Here is a 20,504-nt window from a genome sequence, read left to right on the forward strand (position 1 = left end):
ATATTGTTGTGATGGGATAATAATGTGATTATGCTTAGAAAATGAATGTTTACTTTTTTCAGTTAAGTATTACTATTTGTAGGTAAAGGGCTATGGATGTAAGGAATTTGCTTGAAAATAATCTCATGGCTGTGCAGGGAGTAGCTGGGAGTAATTATCAGTTTCCTGTAGCTCCTGTCACCGATTGTTGCAGAACAGGGCTGAGACAACAGAACTGTGATCTGTCACTCTGTGAAGGCCAGAATACGGAGGGGAAGGTGTCCATGGGGCCTCGCTTCTCTGGAGGATCCTTCACAGCCTGTCCCAGGCTCTGGTGGCCTCTGCATTCCATGGCTTCTGAAGCTATGACCACATCACACTTCCACCTCCTCACACTCGCCTGATTCTTTCTTCTTGTTATGGGGACATTTGTTATTTGATTTAGGATTTTCATGGACAATAGAGGAGGATTTTATGTTAAGTTCCCTCAGTAATTTACACAAGAAGAAAAGACTTTTCTCAAATAAGATCATGTTCATAGGATCAAGGCATCTGCAAACAGATCTACTTTTCAGGGGCTACTGTAACAGAGCCCACTCACTGGATGCTGAAGCAGAATAATGAGTAGTTTTAAGGTCATTACATTATTTTCCCTATTTTGCATTACTTACAAGTTTTCTATTAAAAATTTAATTATCTTATTTATACAGTTGCTACTATTCTCAGCTTGTGTCAGATCATGGGGACTAGACTCAAGATGATGTCTTTGCCTCTAGGAACTCCATGTCTGTAGAGGTATAGGAGAACTCTGTACTACCTCACAATTTTTGTTTTCTAAATTTAAAACCATTCTGAAATTAGAAATTAATAAAACAAAAGTGACAAAAATATAAAATTAAAGTGTGTATGTATAATTTTTAATATACAACTCTCAGAAGTCTAGTCTTCATCTATTCTGAGATCGTATTTCTTTTTATTATATATATATGCAACTATGTTTTTCAAATTAAAGGTGGAGTTCGAAGAAATTGAAAAAAAGCTTATGGAGGAAACTGATAGGAAATACATAATGCAAAGACATGTTTGGAAATACAGCTTAGGGAAAACATAACAGGAGATGTAGATAGAATATTCCAATCAGAACAAAGTGTGTGAAAAGAGGTCCATAGGCTAGGAAGGCTAATGTGAGTGAGTCAGGGAGTTAAACCATGCAAGTAGTATTGCTAGATTTAGTAGATAAAATGGACACTCAGGTAAATGTGAATTTCAAATAAAGTATGTATATTTTTTTGTGCAGCTATTTACCATGCAACGTAAGGGCACAATTATGCCATAAAGCTACTTATTATATTGTTGAAACTCACCTGTAACCAAGTGCCCATTATTTTGCTTGGTAAACCAATATGGAATTTTCCAGCAAGCCATGAGCTGCTTTTTACACACCCTCAGCTCCCGGCTTGGCTCACAGTGGCATTTTTCATCTTAGTCCTTTCTCCAATTTATGAAAACCCTGGAGTTTTTTTTTAATGGTTCTTCTCTAACTGGCAAAAGGAGTGACCTATCTGAAAGTTTTGTTTAATCTTTTGTTGCCAACCTTAAAAAGTAACATATTAACCAACTGTGTCCTGACAGGCCTATGACTAAGCAATTTCTTCTAATCAAGTATAGAATTCTGTTGCCCCTGGATTCTGTGGGAGTGTCTTTTCCCTGACTGGACTCTCTCCTTTCAATGGGAATGAGTTATTGAAACGAATAAATAGCTGATAACACATCAGGAGCTGGTACTGAATTTTGGGCTAAGAGGTGACAACACTTTACAAGGTAAATACTGATCTTACAGATCTTATGTTTCCTTATACTTCCCTCTCAGATACTTGGAAAAAATACTTTAGGATAAGAAAATGCCTTTATATACTAACTTTTAACCCTCTTTCTGTACTTAGTTGATAGTTCAGCTTATTTATTTTCTCTTTTAAACATACCTTTGCAGAAATGTAAAAATGAAAAATCTAGAAAACTAGAGCATGAGATAGCAGTAGTATAAGAAAAAATTAATAGCATGAAGAGAACAGAGATGGTAGCATTTTAGACAACTATGAATATAATCAAAACAAGAAGAATATGGTAGTTTATGCTGAAATTGTTGTCTTTGATAGAGAAGTTAACATATATTTGTTGTGAATTGTGATGGAAAACTTGAACTTTATTGTTATAGGAAAAATATTAACTTGAATGTAGGAAACTAGATTATAATTCAGTTTTAGCTACTAATGTGTTAGATTACAAACCTCATGCTCTCTCTGGGATTCAATCAATTCATGGCAAACCTAATGAACTGCTAAGGCAGGGTTTCTCAAGTTTGGGTAGTTCTTTGTGTAGAGAGCTGATCTGTCCATTGTAAGATGTTTAGATACTTCTCCCCACCTGATGCTCTGGCACTATACCTAATCTCATACCCATACTCATACTCATAACCACAAATGTCTTCAGACATTATTCAGTGTTCTCTGGCATCAGGGAGCATTGATTGAAAATCACTGGACTAGAGGCTAACTCAAGCATTCACTCATCATAATTGATGAGAAATTGGCCAGTGCCGCGGCTCAATAGGCTAATCCTCCACCTGCGGTGCTGGCACTCCGGGTTCTAGTCCCGGTTGCCTCTCTTCCAGGCCAGCTCTCTGCTATGGCCCGGGAGTGCAGTGGAGGTTGGCCCAAGTTCTTGAGCCCTGCACCTGCATGGGAGACCAGGAGAAGCACCTGGCTCCTGGCTTCAAATCAGCGCAGTGTGCCGGCCACAGCGTGCCGGCTGCGGCGGCCATTGGAGGGTGAACCAACGGCAAAGGAAGACCTTTCTCTCTGTCTCTCTCTCCACTGTCCACTCTGCCTGTCCAAAAAAAATAGTTGATGAGAATTAAAAATAGTCAATGGAACATATAACTATTTTTACAAACCATGCAAGCATCTAGCTATAGTATACAGGCTAATAAGATTAGAATGTTGGTGTCAACAATGCCCTGAAAGAATGGTAATAATGGGAAAAAATGAAATTCTTACCAAGAAACTACCATGGAAATCAGTGAAATTCTCTGAAAGAGAGCACCCATGGGGGAAGACATTGATATAGCAATGAAGAAAAGTAGCTGTAAGATGCCTCAGGGAGCAATGGATGATGATGAGGTGAGGTTCTGACCTGAAAGGAAGAAAAGCTAATATTTAGAGGGTGCAAAATCTGCTGAAGCTGCAAACTGAGATGTTCCCCTCGCAGGTAAGAGTCATCTGGGCACAAAGGGCAGAGTCCTCAATTCTCTCAGCCTGGCAGCCTTCTTACCTTGCTCTGAATTGCTTTACTGAAGAATCATGATTTCCGGGTTAGAGTTTCCAGGAACCCATAGAGTGATGTCACTGGAAGGCACACTCTGTGTCAGGTGTCTGCAAGCCTGTGGCGCTGACCAGATTAAAACCCTTTAGGGAAAGGTTCAGATTAGACTGGTGCCTTGTTCCCTACCAATATTCATTAAAGCTTGATTCACAGAAACTACTGAATGAGTGTTATTTAGGAGGTTTGATTGGAACTTCATAAAGGAAGACAATGTATTCGTGTGTACAGCAGAAACAAAGAATTGTAGAAGGGTCCATGAAATGGTGCATTTCCCAGTAAGGGACAGGTTGTTGGAGAGAAGTGATCACTTTCAGTGAGACCCGACACTGGAGCTTTGAAAAGCTGGAGGGAGAGATCCAGTTAGTTTCCCAGTCATTTTGCTGGGATCCAGAAAAAGGGGGTCTGGGATTCTGGTTCCAAGGAGGGAAAGAGAAAACAGAAGCAGTTGAGACCTAGCCAGAAGTACAAACCCTGTCTGGTGGATGATTTGGAAACCGATCTAGGGTCTGAGCAATTCTGTGTTAATCTGTGCCCTGTCTCCCTGAACTTTCACCAAAAACTTGTCCTCATCTGGGTTGCCAATTAATGAATATCAGTAACCTGAGCACTGAAGCTACAAAAGAAGAGTCATGACATGATTTCATCAAAAAGATCTAGGTTCCACATAAACTCTCATGCCTACTTGAGTTCTATGAGCACATTATGAAAGGAGAGAGAGCTAATGATGGATGGCTTGATAGATATATAATTAGGTATACTATTGATAGAAACATGATAGATGGAATTATGGAAAGATCGTGGATGGAATGATGGATAGATAAAATGGACAAACAGATATGTGGTCAGAGAGAAAGAAAAGGGAGAACACATATATTACCAGTGTGCTCAGAGACTCACTGATCTCCCTGGATCTGGGGCAAAAATGAACATTCATTTGCTGAGCCTGAGTGTGAATTTTGCATGGTTATCTCATTAAACTTTCTCAACAGCATTCAAAAATAGATATGGGAGCAGGCATTTGATCTAGCATGGAAGATGCTAGTTAAGATGCCCACATCCCATATCTGAGGACCTAGGTTTGAACCCTGTACAACTCCCATTTCTGGCTTCTTGCTAATGCACACATTGCAAGGCAGTAGATGACATCACAAGTAGTTAGGTCCTTGCCACCCATGAGGGAAACTTGGATTGAGTTCCTGGCTTTCTGGACTAGCTGTGGTCCATGTGGGCATTTTGGAAGTGAACCAGCAGGTGGGAGTGCTCTCAGTGTCTGTCTTTCTCTGACTCTCAAATTAAAACAAAAAGATGTATACCTATATAGCAAAAGGAGGTATACCTATATAGCAAATAAGACTCAGATTAAACAGCCTATCAAGTTTATGTACCTCCTAAAAAGGGATGTGATTTACCTCTAAGTGCTCCTTCTCCCTGCTTTTTTTTTTTTTTTTTTTTTGCCAGGCAGAGTTAGACAGTGAAAGAGAGAGAGAGAAAGGTCTTCCTTCCATTGGTTCACTCCCCAAATGGCCGCTACGGCCAGTGCTGCACCAATCCGGAGCCAGGAGCTGGGTACTTCCTCCTGGTCTCCCATGCGGGTACAGGTGCTCAAGCACTTGGACCATCCTCTGCTGCCCTCCTGGGCCACAGCAGAGAGCTGGACTGGAAGAGGAGCCACTGGGACTAGTACCCGGCACCTCAACCGGAACTAGAACCCAGGTGCTGGCACCACAGGTGGAGGATTAGCCAAGTGAGCCATGGCACCGGCCCTCGGCCCTCCTTCTCTCTGCCAAGAGAGAGGCTAATTAGAACCACCCAGGCAATGCAAACTATCACTGCAACTGTCATGGATTAAATGCTTTTGAAAATAAGCCTACTTACAAGTTGAATTAAATATTGTTTAAGTATTCACATTTTAATGTAGGGTATTTTTGGACATCTACTCAATGTAGCAGTTAAGGTTCTACTTGGGGTACCTTCATTTTGTACTACCGTGCCTGGGTTTCAGTCCTGAAAATTTTCCCAGTGTTTTAGGTTGTTAAGTTAAATAAAGCAAGGCATACTTTTATGAATTTGATAACTTCAAACAAGCTTCTAAAGAGCTCATAACATGAAAGAACTTATGTATTAGATATTTTCATCTCTCACCTCCACTTTTAGTTGACTAATGGACACTGAGAAAATATAAAACAGGTCCACAAAGGGAAGCCCAGTGGATAGGTGAGTTTCCATGGTGGAACAGAAAAGCCTGGATCTGAAATTAGAAGGAGGAGCTCCCACTGACCCTGAATCTCACAGAGTGGGGCGTGGGAAGCTGCTCTCTCACTAGCCTTCAGGGCTCCTCTGTTAGGAGGGCACTGGGAGCTGTTTCCCAGGGCCATGGTAGAAATGAGACCCCCTCCCTAGGTGCTAAATGTGAAGGAGGAACACAGGTGGGTGACCCCACGGCAAGTCATCATGTCTCCCTTATTCTCATTCCCTGTTGACCTAGCAGGGCTTTGTGGTGACCTTTGCCTCAGTCTTGGAAACTTTGTATTAAAGAGAATGAGAAAGTTGTTTACCAGGAAGAGCATTATCACAAATGCTGTGTGAGATCAAAGTTCATTTCTCATTGAAATGAGATCCTACGTCAACAGCTAAGGGAGTTTAAGGTGAGGATCAAAACTACTTAACTCTGTGCACTCTGGACCCTAACAATTACACATCTGTCTCCCTGGTGTAAGCCTCACTCTCCTTTTCATTCTGCTGGTTTGTGCCACCTCTGTTTCCCAAACAGCAAAACACAATATACACCACATCCATTGTAAGACAAATGAGTTAGGTAAGTTTGCTTCTTAAAGGCTTTTTACTTTCTAAAAGCCAAATTATTAAACCCCACATTGGGTTTCTGTTTAAATTTCTGTCTCCCTCCCCCCTTTTTAATTGAAAGGCAGAGACAGGCACAAAGACAGGACATTCCTCATCCTCTGGCTCACTCCCTAAATACCTGCCACAACTTTAACTGGGCAAGGCAAAACCATGTCACACATGGGTTGTCAGTACACAACTACCTGAGCCATCATCTGCTGCCACTCAGAGTGCACACTAGCAGAAAGCTAAAATTGGGAGTGGGACTGGGACTCAAATCCAAGCACAACAATACATGATCTGGGCAATTTTATAACAGAGATTGATATTTAGAGAGAAAATGCAACCATTCTTCCCTAAGTTCTAGCACTGAGACTCCTACATTTAATGACTCCTGCATGTTTTCCTTCATACCCATGATAGAACTGGTTATTTAATTTGATTGTGTCACATCCTCTTATTCTCTGCTATGTTCTACCCACCTGGGATAGAGCAAGGGCATCAGACTTTACCGACCAGGCACAATCAGTATGCCTCTTACCATTGACAATCAAAAAATCAACATGTGGGAGAGAACGATCCATCATGGGAAGCGGGATACACAGCAGACTCATAGAATGGCAGATGTCCTAAGTAGCACTCTGGCCTCAGATTCAGCCCTTAAGGCATTCGGATATGGCTGAAGAGCCCATGAGAGTATTTCAGGCGTGGAAAGCCAAGACACTCTGGAAAAAAAAAAAAAAAAAAAGAAGACCTAAATGAAAGATCTCTGAGAGTGAGATCCCAGAAAGAACAGGCCATCAAAGAAGGAGGTACCTTTCTCTGAAGGGAGGAGAGAACTTCCACTTTGACTATGACCCTGTCGGAATAAGATCGAAGTCAGCAAACTCAAAAGACTTACATAGCCTTGGCAACTCATGACAAGAGCCTAGGGAGATTACTGACACCATAAACAAAAGTGCCAAATTGTTAAGTGAACAACAGGAGTCACTGTGTACTTACTTCTCATGTGGGATCTGTCCTTAATGTGTTGTCCAATGTGAAGTAATACTATAACTAGTACTGAAACAGTATTTTACACTTTGTGTTTCTGTGTGGGTGCAAACTGATGAAATCTTTTCTTAATATATACTAAATCGATCTTCTGTATATAAACATAATTGAAAATGAATCTTGATGTGAATGGAATGGGAGATGGAGCGGGAGATGGGAGGGGTGCGAGTGGGAGGGAAGTTATGGGAGGGGGAAAGCCATTGTAATCCATAAACTGTACTTTGGAAATTTATATTTACTAAATAAAAAATTAAAAAAAATCAACATGTGTATGGTTCACACATGTATACACAAATCCTCCTAACTGAAACTAAACATTTGTGAAACATAACTTACTCTTTCTATATGTAATGAACAATTTATTTTCTATTTTATTTAAAAATAATGGCTTTTACAATACACTGAAGACTGGTCATACATACTTTGGAAGATACTAGCAGAGAAAATAAATCTCAATCTTTGATTTTAAATAGAAGTGGGTTTGGTACAAAACTTACATTGAGCAAACCACCTTTGAATCATTAGTACCCACATCTAAAATGAGAATTGCAGCAGAATTCTACCTCTACATTTTTGAGACTGCCAATGTGTGACAGACACTGATCAAAAGTTAGCTCCTTTTCATTTGCTATAAAGTCAAATGCAGCAGCATTTTGTTTCCAGATAACAAAATAAAATGCCCAGAGCAGAGTAGAATATATAATACCAGAAGAAGCAAGTAATCAGAATCCTCTGTTGATGGAAAGTTTTTGCATCTTTTGAGCTATAAATTATTAAACCATTCTGGGACCTAATTTCTGCTTTTGGTCATATGTAACCTCACAAAGAGCTGAAGTGAAACTTTGTTCCCTTTCTGATCCTCCCATTTAGTGATGTCCTCTAGTTCCAATGCCACATTCAAGTCCCAAGGCCTTTTATTATGTGGGTTCCAAACTTGCCCTCTTGTTAGTCTTGATGTGGATTCTCACGTCCATCTGTGATGGAGGGTGACTATGCACATTGCATTTGATTCTTCTACACTTGGATGTATAAACAACAATTGAGATAATTATGAGTTCAGGAACTATTATGAGGATTAAACACATAATACACCAAGAAGAATTAGGGTTGGTATAGTATCATTAAAGAGATGCACAATCAGTCTCATTCTCTAGTTCTTCCTCCTCCCAAAAACTTCCATATAGACCTTGCACAATGAATTCTCATTATTAGTCTGCCAAGAGCAGTCACATTTTAGCCAGTGGGGACTTGAGACTGGTTTTGGTGCTTGTGAAGATGACTACTGATAGGTAACAATTTTAGCCAAATAAGGCCTTCCAGGAGCTTTTCTAATCCTGCCATAAAGAAGGCAGACACTGGGGCTGGTGTTTGGCACAGAAGTTAAGACACCATCTGGGATGCTTACATCCCTTATCAGAATTCCTGTGTTCCAGTCCTAGTTTCACTTCAGAATCTATCTTCCTGCTGATGTTCACCTTAGGAAGCAGTAGGTCATGGCTCAAGTAGGTGGTCCCTGCCATGATTATTGGAGAAACAGATTGAATTCGCACTTTTGGGTTTTTGCCTGGCCCAGCCCTGGCTGTTGCAGGTATTTGGAGAGTAAATCAGCGAATGGAAGATGTCTGTCTCTCTGTGTAATTGTTTGACTTTCAAATAAGCAAAATTTTAGAAATAAAAGAAGATACCTCTTTAGTATTTTAGAGCTATTTAGCCATACATCATAAAATGCATGCTTTTATTTCATGGTTTCATTCATTGATCCATTTATTCATGTTTAGAGAAACCAAGACACCACTACAATGGCGGGGAAGCCCAAGCTTCATTACTTCAATGGAAGGGGAAGGATGGAGTCCATCCGGTGGCTCTTGGCTGCAGCTGGGGTAGAGGTAGGTTCTGTATTAGATCATCTTCAGTTGAATCTAATATTGACTGCATCAGATGCTTTTCTCAAATAAACTGGAAGATGTGTCTTATTGGATGACCTGAAAAAAAGTGGTCCCTTAAATATAAATTGCCAGTTATGAAGAAAGAGATTAACAACTTTGATTAAATAAATTTTTTTTTATTTTTTTTATTTATTTATTTAATGAATATAAGTTTCCAAAGTACGAATAATGGATTACAATGGCTTCCCCCCCATACCGTCCCTCCCACCCACAACCCTCCCCTTTCCCACTCCCTCTCCCCTTCCATTCACATCAAGATTCATTTTCGATTATCTTAATATACAGAAGATCAGCTTAGTATACATTAAGTAAGGATTTCAACAGTTTGCTCCCACACAGAAACATAAAGTGAAAAATAATAGATGATTTTTTTTTAATGATGATGAAATCAGATCAGACCTATTGTCATGTTTAATCCCAGTGAGAGTCAAGTTGGGAGTTGATAGTTTTTTGTTTTTTTTTTTTTACAGAGGATCAGTTTAGTATGCATTAAGTAAAGATTTCAACAGTTTGCACCCCCATAGAAACACAAAGTGAAATATACTGTTTGAGTACTCGTTATAGCATTAAATTTCAATGCACAGCACATTAAGGACAGAGATCCTACATGAGGAGTAAGTGCACAGTGACTCCTGTTGTTGACTTTACCAATTGACACTCCTGTCTATGGCATCAGTAATCTCCCTATGCTCCAGTCATGAGTTTCCAAGGCTATGGAAGCCCTCTGAGTTCTCCGATTCTTATCTTGTTTTGACAAGGTCGTAGTCAAAGTGGAGGTTCTCTCCTCCCTTCAGAGAAAGGTACCTCCTTCTTTGAAGACCTGTTCTTTCCACTGAGATCTCACTCACAGAGATCTTTTGCCAGAATGTCTTGGCTTTCCATGCCTGAAATACTCTCATGGGCTTTTCAGCCAGATCCGAATGCCTTTAGGGCTGATTCTGAGGCCAGAGTGCTATTTAGGACATCTGCCATTCTATGAGTCTGCTGAGTATCTCACTTCCCATGTTGGATCACTCTCCCCTTTATTTATTCTGTCGGTTAGTGTTAGCAGGTACTAGACTTGCTTATGTGCTCCCTTTGACTCTTAGTTCTTTCATTATGATCAATTGTGAACTGAAATTGATCACTTGGACTAGTGAGATGGCATTGGTACATGCCACCTTGATGGGATTAAATTGGAGTACCCTGGTATGTTTCTAACTCTACCATTTGGGGCAAGTCAGCTTGAGCATGTCCCAAATTATACATCTCTTCCCTCTCTTATTCCTACTCTTGTGTTTAACAGGGATCACATTTCAGTTAAATTTCAACACTTAAGAATAACTGTGTATTAATTACAGAATTAAACCAGTCATATTAAGTAGAACAGACAAAAAAACTACTAAGAGGGATAATGTATTAAGTTGTTCATTAACAGTCAGGGCTATGCTGATCAAGTCACCGTTTCCCATAGTGTCCATTCCACTTCAACAGGTTTCCTTTTTGGTGTTCAGTCAGTTGTCACCAATCAGGGAGAACATATGGTATTTGTCCCTTTGGGACTGGCTTATTTCACTCAGCATGATGTGTTCCAGATTCCTCCATTTTGTTGCAAATGACTGGATTTCGTTGTTTCTTACTGTGGTATAGTATTCTAAAGAGTACATATCCCATAATTTCTTTATCCAGTCTACCATTGATGGGCATTTAGGTTGGTTCCAGGTCTTAGCTATTGTGAATTGAGCTGCAATAAACATTAGGCTGCAGACCGCTTTTTTGTTTGCCAATTTAAATTCCTTTGGGTAGATTCCAAGGAGTGGGATGGCTGGGTCGAACGGTAGGGTTATCTTCAGGTTTCTGAGGGATCTCCAGACTGACTTCCATAGTGGCTTGACCAGCTTGCATTCCCACCAACAGTGGGTTAGTGTCCCTTTTTCCCCACATCCTCTCCAGCATCTGTTGTTGGTAGATTTCTGAATGTGAGCCATTCTAACCGGGGTGAGGTGGAACCTCAATGTGGTTTTGATTTGCATTTCCCTGATTGCTAATGACCTTGAACATTTTTTCATGTGCCTGTTGGCCATTTGGATTTCCTCTTTTGAAAAATGTCTATTGAGGTCCTTGGCCCATCTCTTAAGTGGGTTGTTGGTTTTGTTTTTGTGGAGTTTCTTGATCTCCTTGTAGATTCTGGTTATTAACCCTTTATCTGTTGCATAGTTTGCAAATATTTTTTCCCATTCTGTCGGTTGTCTCTTCACTCTCCTGACTGTTTCTTTTGCAATACAGAAACTTCTCAATTTGATGCAATCCCAATAGTTAATTTTGGCTTTGACTGCCTGTGCCTCCTGGGTCTTTTCCAGAAACTCTTTGCCTGTGCCAATATCTTGAAGGGTTTCTCCAATGTTCTCTAGTAACTTGATGGTGTCAGGTCGTAGATTTAGGTCTTTAATCCATGTTGAGTGGATTTTTGTGTAAGGTGTAAGGTAGGGGTCTTGCTTCATGATTCTGCACGTGGAAATAAATTGTTAAAATGTTTCTCTTACAAAAGCATAATAATTACAATAAATTTAAGATACTAATCATAATGTGTATTTGGATTTTAAAAACCATTAGAATAATTTATGTCATTGACACAACACTTAGAAATAATCTGGATATTTATTGATATTAGAGAATTATTATTGATAACATGTGATAATAGTGTGTGAAATAGTTCTTATAGTTTGTAGAAACATTGAATATTTAAGGATAGAATACAGTTATGTGTCTCTTAGTAGCAGATACATCCTGAGAAATGTGTCATCATGTGATTTCATATGGAGAACATGGTAGTGTGTACCCACACAAACTTAGATGGCACAGCTACTACACACTTAGGCCATATAATTTAGTCTATTGCTACTAGGACACAAATCTGTCCAGGATGCTACTTTGCTTAATCATTCAGGTAATTGGAAATTAGCGGAAAGTGTGTATTTAAACATTTATAAATATAGAAAAGATTCAGTAAAATATTATATTAAAGACTAAAAAGGTACACCTATGAAGGCCACTTACCATGAGTGGAATCTTTTGATGCTAGAAGCTGCCCTAGGTGGGTCAGTGAGTGAGTAGAAGAGGGTGAGTGTGAAAGTATGGGACATTGCTATCTACTGCTGTAGACCTACAAACACTTGGATCTGAGCTGCACTCAATTCACTAAAATATTTCTTTGTTCAATAATAAAATAACCTCAACTTAATTTAACTTTTTTATAACTTTATAAAATTTATAACTTTATAAACTTTTTCATTCTTTTGTAATGACACTAAGCTTAAAACATAAACAGTTGTACAGCTATACAAAATATTTTTCCTTTTATCCCAATTCTGTAAGCTTTTTTTTATTTTAAATATTCTTAGGTATTTGTATCCTTTCAATTAAAAAAAATTTTTTTTAAACCTGAAACAGAAACACGTACACTGGGGCAGGTGTACCCAGGGTCAGGATTATCAACATCACTGTCGGCAGCTCCACATCTCTTTCCACTAGAAGATCTCCAACTGCAGCACACTCGTGGAGCAGTCGCCTCTGTGGTTACAGTGCCTTCTCCTGGGTCGCTTCTGAAGGGCCCTCTGAGGTTCTTCTTGAGGATGTGCCATTCTTTTGGACATGTCCATGTTGATTTGCTTGGTTTGTTTCATTTTTTGTCATAAATCTGCTTGTAAACAGTGCACTATGATCAGTCCTCTCCACTAATGAAAATATTTTAGTGTTGAGTTCTATGTTTATAAACTTCTTAAAGAACTTGTTAACCTCTGCACAACTTTCTACTAAGTCCTTTACTGTGAATTTTCTTGAAGGTTCTTCATCTTTTTCTTCTTTGCATTTTTTTCTTTCCTCATGGCTCAGCACCAGTCTCCTGCTCCTAAGAGACAGGTATTTCTAGTTGCTTTGTAATCTTATGGGAAAACCACTGTATGAGCAAACTTCAAAAACCATATGGAAAATCAAAATTAAGAGATAAGTTATTCTGGTGCAAAAATTTTTCAACTCCAAAAAATTTTTGAAGTATGGATCTATATTTTCCATGAACTTATTGAAGACATAGTTTGTGATCGACAGAAATGTTGCTGTTCAGAACTTGACTATATTGAATATCTTGGATGCCCATCAAACTGTGACAAGTGAGAAGTGATTGGGTATGCAGCTAGGTGAAAGGAAATTGACTTTTGTGATAATTGAAGGTAGGTAAGGATACAAAGATCAACATTATTCTTTCTTGTTTGTACATGTTAAAATTTTCCCTAATAAGTGAACAGAAATGTTTAATACAAGGCAGCAGAGGAAATTAAAGTTAACATACAAATCATGAATGAAAAGCAGGAGGAATGGGTTGTAATAAACTGCCTTCTAAGGAGGAAATCATTCACTTGCAATTATTTTGTTGAGTCCCTAGTAAGTCCCATGTTCTGTCTCAGGGATACACAGTGAACAAGAAAGACACAGTCCATGCCCTTGGCTTGTCTGTATATCTATGAGGAGCAGACAAGTAAATCTGTGGCTGAATTGAAAGATTCAAGGATTAAAAGGCCATTTTTCTTTGTGTTTGAACATGAAATGCTAACAGTTGTTTGTGTGACTCTGTTTAGTGCTGCCCCTTTTTTCAGAATCTTAAATGGTCAATAGCCCCTGGCAAATCTGCTGGGGGCACACCAAGGTCTGTTCTTACCTCATGTGACACACAAGCTTTCCTGAGGTACCACAACTAAATTATTAGAAAAACTTCACAGTCCCTTCCCTCAAAGGCATATAAGGGTATAAGGTAAAGGTGCAAACAAAGTGAACTTAAAAGAATGAGCAACTGTGTTCTAGGACCCTTTTCTTGATTGATCTAATTTTCCAAATGACCATCACCCGACTCCTCTGTGGACCTGCCAAGTTCAGAAATCTTACCTTCTCCTCTTTATGTACCACGCAGGGCCTATTCAAATGTAATACCTGGTAATACTATGACATGAACTAACACAAACTCATTTACTCTTTCTATATTCAGTTTGAAGAGAAGTTTATAGAAACTCGAGAAGACTGGGATAGGATAAGAAAAGGTAAGACCATCTATTTAAATGACTCTGATGAGGGTATCCAGTTTAAATACCAGGCAATGCCTATCCATTTTTACTGTGGTTTTATGGGTGGTGGGACAGAGAGAGTGTTTATATTGCAAAAGGCAAGACTCCTGGAGCAGGAAGCAACTCCCTCAAGTCAGGCAACTTTCTTGTGTTCTTTCCTCTCCCTGGTTTGACAAGGTGATTGCCCAGCAATACTGTGGGTTTGATAATGAGATGGTGCTGATTTACTTTCAAGCTCAGGTAACAGCATGGGGGAGAAGGGAGAGGAAGAGCAAGGACCAACATCTGTGGGATCAAGCATACAGGCCTTCCACATTGTCCAATGGTGTTATCCAAAGAGAACACAAAGGACCCTACACAGAAATCTCTCTCAAAACCATTCTTTGTGTCATGAACATCACAAGACACTGGGAATGTGGGACCTTAAATGGTACCTGGCTGCTCCAGTAAAGACCCCACCAAATTCTTTCTACAATATCCATGAAGACAAAGTAAGCACAAAACATATTAGGATGTGCAATATATCTGGTTGGAAAAAATGTCTATTGAATGTCAGGGTAGAAACTAAAGGAAAATCAATAAGAGAAAGGATTACAGGAAACTAAAAATGTTAGCTTGCTTCAAAGCTAACAACTAAAAATTTTAGTTTAATTTTACATATTCAGTCATTTCCAAAGCACTTTTTAAATCTTCAAAGAGTGGGAATCATAGACATTTCATTCTTCTTTTTGTTTTCTTCTATCCAAAGATGGGAGTTTGATGTACCAGCAAGTGCCCATGGTTGAGATTGATGGGATGAAGTTGGTGCAGACCAGGGCTATTATCAACTACATTGCCAACAAACACAACCTCTATGGGAAAGACATGAAAGAGAGAGCCCTGTACGGTATATTTTTTGTTCTCACATCAGCAAATGACACAGGGATGATGTGGGTCCTGCTTTGAGTGAGCAGGACCGTGACATGGGTATGAAGAGGTCCATGGTAGCAAAGTCTTATGGAGATGTGGGAAGGCTGGGGGGATAAGTGAACCTGGAGGATATATACCAACATTTGGGTGAAGGGAATGGATTCTGGCATTCTGCAGCACAGTGAAAGCAACTATAATTTACAATGGTGTATGCTGTCTAAAGATTTGGTAGAGAGGAGCTGGTAGACTCCAAACATGAAGAAAAGATGATGAATTGGAATGGCTAGTTGCCATATGCTTGGTTTATGCTGTTTATTTCTGTTAAAATATCATACTGAACCCCATACATTGTATAAGTATTATATGTTAATGCAAAATTCAAAAAGCTACTTAGAACTACATCCAGGAGATGAAGATCCTTGCCAAGCCTAACTTAACAGAATTCTTGTTCAAGTCAGGCCAGAATGATTATATATCTAGTGTGGAGGGTGAGGATTAAATATCAAATGTGAGCAGATATCAAGGGAGAGGGGATTCTCATAGAAATGACTCAAGAGGATTCATGCTACAAGACAGGCTGACCAAAGTCTGTCCCAAAGACAAATTCCACTTGAGAAAAAGACTCAGAGAAACATGAGTAAAGTTGGGGTGCCTTTGTCAGAACCTTAAGGGCTAACAAGTAATAGAATTATCTTATAAACAGTTAAATGGAAGACAGAATTTCAACACTTTAGAAAAATTAGAATTTAATGAATTATTTAAATCCATAGTTCTAAAAAAAATTTAAAAGATCTAAGGCAGGAGCATTTGACCATTGGTTGCTTGTGTCTCCCAGGATTGATATGTATGTGGAAGGTGTGGCAGATTTGAATGAAATGACCATTGTTTTCCCCGTGCATCCACCTGGGGTAAAAGAAACAAAGCTTTCTGAGATCAAAGACAAAGCAAAGAATCGCTATTTTCCTGCCTTTGAAAAGGTGAGTGGAAGCTTTTAAAGTTTTTTGTAAAAAGATTTATTTATTTATTTGAAAGTCAGAGTTAGAGGTAGAGTTAGAGACAGGACAAACAGAGAGACATCTTTCATCCGCTGGTTCACTTTGCAAATGGTCCCAATGGCCAGAACTCAGCCAGGTCAAAGCCAGAGCCAGGAGCTAGGGATTCCATCCGGGTCTCCCATGAGGGTGGCAGGGGACTATGTACTAGGGGCGTCATCTACTGTTTTCTCAGGTGCATTATCAGGGAGCTGGATAGAAAGCAGAGCAGCCGGGATTTGAACCAGCCCTCATATCAGATGTTGGCATCACCTGCTGTCCCAAGATGCTGGCCCCTCTGCTTTTTAACTTACAAAGGGCACAAAAATATGGAGGGAATCTTAGCAGTTGAATGTGCTATTGTAACAATATACCATAAAGTGAGGGAGTCTAACAACAGAGGTCTTTCACAGTCCTAGAGGATGGAAAGTACAAGATCAATGCAATGGCAGATCCAGGAATTGATGAGGACTTGCTTTTAGTTGACAGACATCCCTCTTCTGGCTGTGTCCCCACATGACAGATGATTATGGGGATTCTTGGGGTCCCTTCTATAGTAGCTCTAATGCCATTCATGGATGTTCCATCCTCATAACCCAGTCACCTCCCAAAGATTCCACCTACTACAGCATCTCATTAAGGGTTAGGATCTCAGCATAAGGATTTGTAGGTTGACACAGACATTTGATCTGTTTAATTCCTAGGAAATTGAAAAGCTCATGAATATACATGAGCAAAGTTTATTACAATAATATAGTGTTTGATATATTGTTTTGTACCAGGTAGTCATCCAGCTTTTACATGTATATGTAAATATATGTATATCTTAGAGAATATTTGCCAAGATATTATCCTTAATTGATGTGCCACATGTGCTTCTTCTCCTCATTATTTATTATTGTAATATTACTGGGATATTTTAATTAATGTCACAAACAGCCACAAAATTAGTATACAAAATTTCATAAATCCACAAAAGATGAACAAAATATAAAATGAACATATATATATGCTTACCACCAGGATATCAAGCTTGATATCTTATTATCTTTGCTTGTCATACCTGTTCACCTCTCAACCCCTCTGTCCACCAAATGTCATTTCTTTCATGCGCTACAAAGTAGGTTGCAGACATCAGTGCAGTTCTCCCCAATGTAGATACTTCAACTGAAGATTATAACACTGGTGAGTTAGGAGTCATAACCAACGCTTCAAAAGAGATGATGAATTCAAGTTCAGCCAAGTTTACTTTAGATCCCAGACACACAGAGTAGGAAGACGAGAACTGTAGAGGCTGAAATAGTCTCCTCCTTGGAAGAAAGCTGTCATCAAGGTGGAGCTGTTGCCCAAATCTGGAGTTGAGACAAAGCAGAGTAGAGAAGCACAACTGGAAATGCCAGGGCTGCACACTTCAGAGTGTGGGGCACATGGCAATATGGGGCAGCAGGGGCTAAGCCTTTGGGACATGGTGAAGTTGCAAATGAGAGTGGATGGTGTGGATGCCACAGGGATGTGGGGATGAGAGGGAAATGGGAGCCCGGGCTCTAACCAAGGAGTACACAGATCCACACTTCATGCTCTCCTCCATGACCCAAGAGTTTTGGAAGAAGGTTTGAATCTTCTCTTCATGTCACCACCCCGACCCCAACACACACAACAAGACAGCAGAGCTGGGAGAGTTGGACTGGAGAGGCTCAGGGAGGAGCAGGGCTCCAGCCTGACTGCCTGTGACCATGATCTAATTCCTTAAATTCACCAGGTGTTGAAGAGCCACGGACAAGACTACCTTGTTGGCAACAAGCTGAGCAAGGCTGACATTCTCCTGGTTGAACTTCTCTACAACGTGGAAGAGCTCGACCCCAGTGCAATCGCCAGCTTCCCTCAGCTGCAGGTGACCTACTCACAGCCCTCAGAGGGAACAACCCATGTGTCCCACTTGGAATCTAATATTTATACTCTGGACTGAAGGTGCTCTGAGTCTGAGCCTTCTCAAGTTCTTCATCCCTCCCTTGGGGTCAGGGGTTTCCAGGCTCTAGATCTAGTACATTAAAAATCATCTTGTTAAGCAAGAAAATCACAGATAAACACCACTGGAGAATATTTGCATTTTTAGAAAAGGACCCGAAACCCATCATGTCCTCTCTCTCAAGTCCCCTCTTCTCCTGTGCTATTCCTGATTTCTCTGTGATTCCATTCATCCCAGGTGTGTCTGTGTTTGTCCAAACTGAGTCCACCTGAGCAGGTCTCTTTCCGTGTGAATTCCCTTTCTCAGCTCTGCCTCTAACTGTCAGACTTTGTATTGCTATCTGCACAGTTCTCTCCCCACCCTCCTCTCCCACAACCCCTGCTGCTATATCATAGTGTGGAAATTGACTGTGACTGGCCCTTGATTAGCCTTTAATCTTTTGTATCTCCAATTGCTAATCAATTTCCCCACATTTCATTTGTCCTGTTGGAAACTTCTGTAAGTTGATACCTGACATACATATTGATCGTCACTATATTCTAAAAAACCCAAGAAGGTATAGAGTTAGGGTGTAAGGAGAAACTTGAGGATAACTGGAATGCAAAGTCTTAATAATGTCCTGGGGACTATGTTATTGAACTATATTTTCTTTCTTTTACCTTCATACTAACTAGGGTCTGTTCCCCAGCTTCCATACCGGTGCTGATGGAGGGGGCTCAGTTGATCTTTGTCTAGGAGGGCTCAGACTTCCTGAGCTGTGCTAATTAGGAGGTAGTCTTTGCTCCTCTCTGAGGCTGTGATTTGTGCACTGCAGGCCCTGAAAACCAGAATCAGCAACCTCCCCACCGTGAAGAAGTTTCTGCAGCCTGGCAGCCAGAGGAAGCCTCCTACAGATGAGAAAACGATAGAGGAAGCAAAGAAGATGTTCATGTAATAAAGCAGGTGTAGAAATAAGCCCATGTTATCCAGTCTTCTGAATGAAGTATATCCCTTATATTCTGATCCTGGTTGTTGTGAAACTAATAAACCTGTTTCAAATGATATTGATAATGAAGTAGTAACACTGTTCCGAGCCGACCACTAAAATTTCTTCCTTTTCATTAGGATCTCATATGAAATTAAATTTCTAATGTCCTTGTAGCCTTTTTCTATCTTGGAATTAAATATTGAAGGAGGAAAGAAAATGCACGTTATTTGTTTTTACTTTTCAAAATTTTGTCTGACAGTATCTGTCTTATCTGTCTTATGGTCTAAGAAAGCATCAAGTCTAGAAATTCACTTCTTTTTTTTTTTTTAAGATTTATTTATTTATTTGAAAGGCAAAGTTACAGAGAGAGATAGAGACAGAGGTCTTCCATCTGCTGGTTCACTCCCCAGATGGCTGTAATGGCTAGAGCTGGGCCAATCCAAAGCCAGGTGCCAGTAGCTTCTTCAGGGTCTCCTACGTGGGTTCAGGGGCCCAAGGAATTGGGCCATCCTCTGCTTTCCCAAGCTGCAGCAGAGAGCTGGATGGGAAGTAGAGCAGCCAGGACTTGAGCCTGTACCTATATGGGATGCTGGCACTTCAGGCCAGGGCTTTAATCCATGTGCCACATAAGTGGCCCCAAAATTCACTTCTGACATTCTCAGATGCGCCCAGGGCATACTTACCTTTCTGAGGAATGGCATAATGAAGTTTTTTTTTTCTTGAAGAGCTATCTTATTACTGATAAGGAAAATGTTCTTATTCAGTTTCAAAAAGTTACTGTGGCAACCATGAACTCTTCAAGGTGGTGAGAAACAAAACACACCTAACCTTTGCTTCCGGTTGATCCTGCTGTCTGTCATGGTGGGTGTACACCTTGCTCCTCCTCATCATGCCCTTTAATGCTCAGGGGGGTAATGGAGCATTTTTTTTAAAGATTTTTATTTATTTATTTGACAGGTAGAGTTACAGACAGTGAGAGAGAGACAGAGAGAAAGGTCTTTCTTCCGTTGGTTCACTCCCCTAATGGCCGCAACGGTCAGAGCTACACCAATCCAAAGCCCAGAGCCAGGTGCTTCTTCCTTGTCTCTCATGCGGGTGCAGGGGCCCAAGCACTTGGGCCATCTTCTACTGCTTTCCCAGGCCACAGCAGAGAGCTGGACTGGAAGAGGAGCAACTGGGACTAGAATTGGCGCCCATATGGGATGCCGGCAACGCAGGTGGAGGATTAACCTAGTGCGCCATGGTGCCGCCCTGGTAATGGAGTCGTATTGTCTGTGACACTGAAGCCTGAGCTTCCCTGATACAGATTCTATATGAGATCTGCTTACAGTGATTGTGGAT

At 40.2% G+C, this 20,504-nt stretch overlaps 1 protein-coding gene across 1 annotated transcript; it reads left to right on the forward strand.

Annotated features, from left to right (window-relative positions):
- Positions 1-1,759: 1,759 nt before the first annotated feature.
- On the forward strand, positions 1,760-19,384 carry LOC100353927 (glutathione S-transferase alpha I). The gene is made up of 7 exons (XM_002714388.6): positions 1,760-1,800; positions 9,033-9,140; positions 14,215-14,266; positions 15,039-15,171; positions 16,035-16,176; positions 17,990-18,121; positions 19,011-19,384. The coding sequence occupies exons 2-7, from the start codon at positions 9,054-9,056 to the stop codon at positions 19,128-19,130; spliced, it is 666 nt and encodes a 221-aa protein (XP_002714434.1). The 5' UTR covers positions 1,760-1,800; positions 9,033-9,053; the 3' UTR covers positions 19,131-19,384.
- Positions 19,385-20,504: the final 1,120 nt, after the last annotated feature.

This window comes from Oryctolagus cuniculus, chromosome 5 (assembly GCF_051225735.1).
Source record: "Oryctolagus cuniculus isolate XC-2025 breed Fujian yellow rabbit chromosome 5, ASM5122573v1, whole genome shotgun sequence".
NCBI classification, from domain to species: Eukaryota; Metazoa; Chordata; class Mammalia; order Lagomorpha; family Leporidae; genus Oryctolagus; species Oryctolagus cuniculus.

Coding starts and splice junctions, on each gene's coding strand:
- LOC100353927 (XM_002714388.6), top strand. CDS start 9,054: ATGGCGGGGAAGCCCAAGCTTCATTACTTCAATGGAAGGGGAAGGATG. Junction 14,267..15,038: donor CTGGGATAGGATAAGAAAAG/GTAAGACCATCT, acceptor TTCTATCCAAAG/ATGGGAGTTTGATGTACCAG. Junction 16,177..17,989: donor ATTTTCCTGCCTTTGAAAAG/GTGAGTGGAAGC, acceptor TAAATTCACCAG/GTGTTGAAGAGCCACGGACA.